Source organism: Rhagoletis pomonella, unplaced genomic scaffold, assembly GCF_013731165.1.
Source record: "Rhagoletis pomonella isolate Grant_MI unplaced genomic scaffold, Rhpom_1.0 Rhpom_scaffold_00007, whole genome shotgun sequence".
Lineage (NCBI taxonomy): Eukaryota > Metazoa > Arthropoda > Insecta > Diptera > Tephritidae > Rhagoletis > Rhagoletis pomonella.
Window position 1 is genome coordinate 35,448,000 of NW_023458561.1, and position 6,994 is coordinate 35,454,993.

The 6,994-nt window shown below is 36.2% G+C and overlaps 1 protein-coding gene across 1 annotated transcript in view; it reads right to left on the reverse strand.

Moving 5' to 3' along the window:
- LOC118742698 (serine-rich adhesin for platelets) overlaps positions 1–6,739 on the reverse strand; it is a 66,205-nt gene extending 59,466 nt beyond the window's left edge. Inside the window, exon 1 of the mRNA XM_036474964.1 lies at positions 6,141–6,739. Within this exon, the coding sequence (XP_036330857.1) occupies positions 6,141–6,730 (590 nt within the window). The 5' untranslated portion in view covers positions 6,731–6,739. The remainder of the gene's footprint in view (positions 1–6,140) is intronic.
- Between the last annotated feature and the right edge of the window lie 255 nt (positions 6,740–6,994).

Sequence of the window (6,994 nt, forward strand, 5' to 3'; positions counted from 1 at the left end):
TTGATGTTTTAGTTTGCCAAATTAAAGTCAAGAATTTTCGAAAGTTGAATAAATTCTAGGGAATAACATTTTTTGCGTGAACTCTCTATCTACTTTCAACACTCTTGTAAACTACTATAATTGTAAAAAAATGTATAATCTCCTGCTGTAGCTGCAAGCTGAGTGCATTGCAAAATGCATTTTCCTCCTGCATACATTGATTTCAATTTACCAAACAATACCCTGCCCACTGTTCGATATGCAACGGCCAGCCCTTCAACTACTAACTAGTCTGTGTTCAACCGCAGTCACGGACTACTGAATGGCATATGACACTTTCATATGCATGAAACTAAGTACGAATGTATGAGTATATGTACATATACATATGTAATCGACACCGTTCGCAAATGTCCACATCTGCGGGTGACCAGTCGTCACTGGTATGCTGTGCTCATAGTTGCCGACTTGGTGCTTTAAGCACTAGATTTAGTGCTTTTTGAAAATTAAAACGCCAAATACAATTATTTTGTGCCTAGTGCCTCTTTAGTGCTTTTTTCCTGAACTAAAATTACTCCGAGTTAGTTAAAACCTGAAATAATTTTAAATATTTAAAGCTGTTGCAGCAGGGAATTTACAAGAATCTACAAACTTAAATGCACTAAAATGCAACCATGATTGAAAAAACGCTGAAGTTGTAAACCCACCTTGTTGAGTTCTAATCGCGTTGAAAATGTTAGTACGCAGGTAAGTTAAGTATTTCTTTTTTCTTTTCTAATTATTTGTAGAAATTTTTAGTTTTTTATCACCTGAGTAAAACCCATCGTTTCTTGGTGCTGAATCCAACTCTGACCGCACAATTGCTTTAGCGCTAGAATTTTGAGATATCCTAACCTCAAAGTGCCAAGAACACAGATTTCGGCAATATTTGAGGTTATACAATGAAAAGATAAAATTGTTTGCTCATTTCTATATATTTAGGACATCATTTTCGTTTGTTGCGATTAGATTTTTCTTTCTCGAGATAACAAGTTTTAATATGCAGTACTTCGGTATTACGTCGTAAGCATGTGTCATCATAGCATGTGTAGAGGCTAGTCAATCGTTATGAGCAAACAAGTTTTGTGTATTGATTTATGTACATATGTATTCTTGTAAATATTGTTAATTTTTTGCTTTTGTTAAATACAAACTGTTATGAAATGAGAATCCTTTGATTTAAAAACGCTTTTTTCCAAGTTTTTGGTGCTTTTTGAAAATCAAAAGTTGGCAACACTGGCTGTGCTGGATATTGCGCTTTTGGCTAAATCAAATACGTGTACGCTTGCATGCCATTAGATTGCTAGTACCACAAGCGTAATTTTCTCAAACATTTTGCATATTCATGAATTTTGTGTGCCCGTGACCGCTGTGCCTGTACGACTACGAATGTATGTAGCTGGTTCATGTAGTATGCAGATGAACTCAGTACGTTATAAGCGTGCGGTTTTTGTTCGCAGTTATATATGTGTAGTATTTCGAATCGTATATTTATTGAGTTAAGCAAAATATTAAATATGAGTGTTTAGTCTGTTGAAAGGTATTTATTAAGTTCAAATTTCCATCGAAGTTTGCTTCGGTTTCATTAATTTCCGCTGTGATTAAGTGATCATCTTAATGGTTTAAGAATCTGCTTATCCTAATTTTTGACCAGCGCCATCCCTAATGCATTCGCTAATTCTTTTTTGGCGTTTTGTTTTCCGGTAAAATTAATTTTATTGTCAATTGCTCGAATCTTATTTTAGGTTGATTATAAAAGTTAAATGAAATCAAGTTAGGCAACCACCTATTCGTCTTAAACGAAATCTGTATTTGTATGAATTATTTTTTAATTTTTAGTTCACATTGTAATTTGTAAAAGCGAGTTTTTAGTTTTTAAACTATAATTTTATTAATATTCAAAATTTTCAAACTAAAGACTGCTTAACACTCTTTTCTTGACGCTCATATTTTAATCCTTCATATATCTTATGTACACTTTAGTTAAATTCGACTTTTGAAAGGGGTGGCAAATCATGTTTAAGTATAAACTTAATTAAAATTTATTTTGAAGTCAAATAATTTCCTTAATTTAAGTTGAGTTTAATTTTTAAACCCCTCACGTGTAGTTTAAGAATACGATTTTTTCAAAATCATTTTGATTGATATTCATACTTTAGTAATTTATGTAATCTACTGCTTACATTGAATTCTACTTTGTAAACAGATGGCAACCCTCTTCTAACCCTTTTCAAAGTATTTTTAAACTAAACCCTGTTTTAAAATCTTTTTCATTCGAAACCCATTAATTCAAGTTGAACTTGATTTTTTAAACAGGTGGCAACTCCTTTATGTAATTAAGAAATAAAGCTTTTCCAAAACCATTTTGCAATAATTGAATTAACTTATTAAATAATTTGCTATTAATTTTTTTATCAGATGGCAACTCTTTTCGAAGAAATAAAAACTCACTTTTTTTAAATTGAACAAACGTCTTTGATGATTTACGTACGTAAAAGCCTTCTCGTATTATGCATATATATATGTATGTATACAAAATGTGGTCCTCTGAAATAACGACACAATTCGAAGTTCAAAAAAATAAAAATCCGTTTATTACCGTTAAGTGGCTCATGTATTTAAGCCTTGTCTAATCCAGGTCCAACCCGCACTAAAGTAAGTAGTAAGGATTACTTAAGTAAGAAAACGAACTGAAACTTATAAAGATGAACCTGTCGGCAGTGTTGAAAGCTTTTCTTTGAATCGCTGCATTTTGTTTTTGTGAAGCCACAAAAGTTACAACTACAACATTTCAGCAAGCCATTCATATTAAAACGTAAGACGTCTTCTATGCTAAAACAGGGCATGCTACTTGATTTACCTAAAATATATATATTTTTTTTTATTTCATAACTTACTCTTACTACTCTTACTGAAAAATTTTCTTAACTTCAAAAGGGCTTGCCATTAAAAACTTCGACCAAACTCTTTCCAATTACTTTGCACTCGCAAATTTTTTGTTAGCTACTTGAAAGCAGACAGTGAAAACGGTAATAAATTCATAATAAAAGGTTGCCACAACAACAAAGTAGTTAGTTGATCGATAAAGTGGGCGTAGCAGGTGATGAATGCGGCGAGAAAACGAAAAATAAATAATAATTAAGGAAAAAAGTGGCAAGGAAAATGGATGGGGAAAAATGTTTAAAAATTTCTAGGTCAGAGAAATTTTAAATTAAATTAGAGCTATGGATAACGTAACTGGATGGCGGTAATTGCTTTATTGAAAAGCACAGAGGCAAGTTGCTTATTAATTTTTATGTCTGTGGCTACAAACAAAGAAAAACTTTTAAAATGTACATCTATGCTCAAAGGGAGAAAGGGAGTTGTGGGAGTATGCGCTAAAAAGCATTTTGTGTTGGTGAAGACGTTTTTAGGTGTTTATAAAGTTTTTTATTTTTTATGTTTTGTTAATGGCTAATGAATGCACTCAAAAATCCAACTAACTATGAGTAATATGCCTTTTTATTAAACCGTGCACAGCGAAGTTTATAAAAATGATGAATTTAACAAGTAAAAAGGTATTTGTGAAGCGTTTTGATCTTTCGTTTCTGAAACTTGCTCCAGAGTGACCGTTCACAGATATTTTTACTAAATTAAATTTCAACCTTCTCGTCAAACCTAATTTCTCTTTAATGTATTAGTAAGTGAGGATTTTCTCTTAATTATTTTAACGCACCACACATTGATAGTCAATCAAAGACATACATACGAGTCCATACCTCTCGGTTATGATTGAAAACTTGCTTGGATGACCAAAAGTGTACATTTGTAGCAAACATGAATTTGTATGCGGAATCATTTAAACACATGAAAAAGCATGGCTACGCTGAATGTGAAAATTTTTACACACTTTTTTAAGTTAATTGGTAAACACAAACTTAATCCGGCCGGAAATAAATCTCGATTTGGGCAAGCGCGGGTCAGATTTGCTTTCTTCCGTCTAAGAATCGACAAGGAAAATTATCGAGACACTAAGCAGCCACTGTCTACTGATTCTGGACAGCTTCCGCATAATGAACTCTCCAATTACTAATCAGAATTCCCATTCAGTCCCTAATATAGAATGCAAGACTGTTCCTTTTCTGTAATTTTAGAGATCATCTGAAAAACCCCTTTTTAGAAAGACACAGAACAAAAACATGGTCAGGAATATCTAGCCAGTACCAGGATCAGTTGCCAAAGTCAAAGTGTTGAATGCTAGAGTCAGTCCGGTAACTAAGTGTGATAACTTTTTTTGAGAGAATCTGGTCAGCTGAAAAAATAAAAATCTCTGATGAGCTATTGTATGCAAGCGTCCCGATTTTTGATGAGTAAAAAAAAATGTGTGATTTTCCAACCATATTATGTGGTGATTACATTTGTAGACTACTGGCCAGATGATGCTGTTTTTTAAAAGAACGGTCTGGAGGTCTCGTAAATAATGGGGCGTATTCTTATTTTCGTACGAATCGAAAATCGTAAAATTTTCCTATCATTTTCTATAAAGAGATTTCAAATTTCTTTAATACTGTTTTTCTACAATACATTTTTTTCAATAATTTTTGGAATTAGTAATTTCTTTGAAATAAGAAATTCCGTAAAAAAAACCCCTGAGGCAGAGAGAAAACTAAAAGCGCCGTTTTACTATATTTGGCCCACAGTTTCGAGGCTATATTGATTGCTTCGTGTGTTGCGAAATCTTTTTGCTTTTGTCGCACGGAGTTATAGTTCCTAGACTCTATACAATCTTCATTATCACCATTTTTTTTTACACAAAATATTACCCTGATATAAAACTCAAATACGCGCATGGTAATACAACTTCGGCAATAAAGTAGTACTCAAAAGTTGAAAGGTAAAATTTTTTTATCGCAAAATTCAAGAGTCTACTTACTTATATTATCAAATACTGTGTTCAAACTAATAGTTTCCATTTCAATTGTCTTACATGTTTTAACCCTCAATAAGTAATTGGAGTTCTATACCAACAAACCGACCATCAAACTAAAGTAAATAGACATTTTGATAACATAAATTAAAAAATCTATGACCAAGACCTCGATTTATCGAATTTGAATTTGATAGGTTCAAAAAAATTTAATCTCTATCTACCTAGCAACATGAATAGCTCAATTGAACTTTAGCTTTATCAGCCAATTTGAAATCACTTCAGACACCAAAATTCAAACCATAAATTACAATGCCAAAATAATGATTACAAGTAACCGAGAAAGGTCCCCATAGCAGGAAAGTCCTCTCACACATCCCCGAAGGACTTCAGGCTATTTAGTCTCTCCTCCTTCTTACTTAACAAGTAGGAGTGGCTAATTGGCCTGTATATAAGAAACAGGATATCAGGCTGAAGCATGCTGGATTCTATCTCCCCGGAGTATGGGCACTCGGCTAGCTTATAGTAACCTTTCGGTGTGTGCCAAGGATGGATCTGAGAGTGATATTCTCTACACATATCCCCCAAAGGAACATATGTGGAGGAGGTGGGGGGGGGGGGGGGGATAACTGGAGCAAGGGACCGGTGAATATCTTCACGTATGGGTAGAAGCTTACAGGAAACTGCTGTGCCTATGAAGTGGCTAGGCAGGGAACCTTAGAAACCATCACCAGCGAAAGGGAAGTTATGGCAACCTGCGGACTGCTGCTGGAAAGCTGCGCGTTTAGTGGGCTCAGCGAACGCTGGGCGGAAACATCGAAATGCAAGGGTGTAAGGTCCTTTTGGCCGGCTGTTAATCGCAGGAGATCTAGGAAACTTCTACAGCTTGCTAAGCGACAAATCTCGGTTTTGATGGGCTGCTGGCGGAAGTTCATAACCGGCACCCAGCGCCTTTCTAACTTTACTTGATTAGCTGTTTTACCGTTTCAGGATAATCTTTTTTCTTTTCAGTGGAAACACAATAGACATTTACTTACTGTCTATGTAATCCCCTTGGAGGGCTGGCACCTTACCTACCCTAACCTAGCCGTGGAAGGAGCAAAAGTGACATTTCTAAATACAAAAAAAAATTAGAAATTAAGTACTTTCGTATTTAATTCATGGTTAATCTTTAACCTAATTACACCTCGGCATCAGCCTTAGCCTCCTCACTCACCTGGAACCAATAATTTTCTTTGATGATTCACCATCGCTCTCGGCGCCAAAGGTCACTGCCGTCTCGTCATTAGCAGCAGCAGGAGTTACAGTGTGTTGCGATGGCTGCTGTGGTGTTACCGAAACATTGTATGCAAAACCGGTTTGGTGACTGGCCTGTGCTGGCGTTGTAGCCGAGCTACTGACACTGGCAGCTTTGTTACCGCTTGTGGCGGTAGTGGAGCTCGCCGGACGTGTGGTCGACCATTTTGTCGACATCTGATTGGCACTGCTGCTGCTGCTGCTGCTCGTTTTTGTTGTGGTCACATAAGTGGCGGTGGTGTTGGGCCACTTTGTTTTATGTTGATTTGGATGCTGCTGTTGCTGATTTTGCTGTTGTTCTTTGTTTATTTGCGGTTGTGGTAGTCGAAATTCGTAGACACCGCCAGTGCCCAAAATATCACTCGTTTCTTCGTTCACAGCATCAGGTCGTGGGTCATTTGCATAGTTGCTGGCCAAGCTGCTACTGCTCGCCTCCCGTACGTGCGCCGCTTGAGTGGCCGCCGCTAGCAGCGCGGCAGCTGTCAGCAGCCACAACACGTACACACGCATTGTTGCGGCGGTCGCAAACCTTTTACGCCTCAGCTCGTATGAAATTTCGCACGAAATCTCCGTTGACCAGCGACAGCGCGTTTTTTCCCCTTAGCGGCTTGTTGCGGGTTGATGTGCAATTTTCTTTGCGTACTTTGTTGAAATTTTCACTTCAACTTGTTAGAATTTAGATTTTTTGTTGATGCCGTTTTCTGTTTTTAATTTTGTTCACTTAACAGCTTTGTCTCCTTGCCGCAAATTTTCTTTTCAGGCTTTTAAACTGCT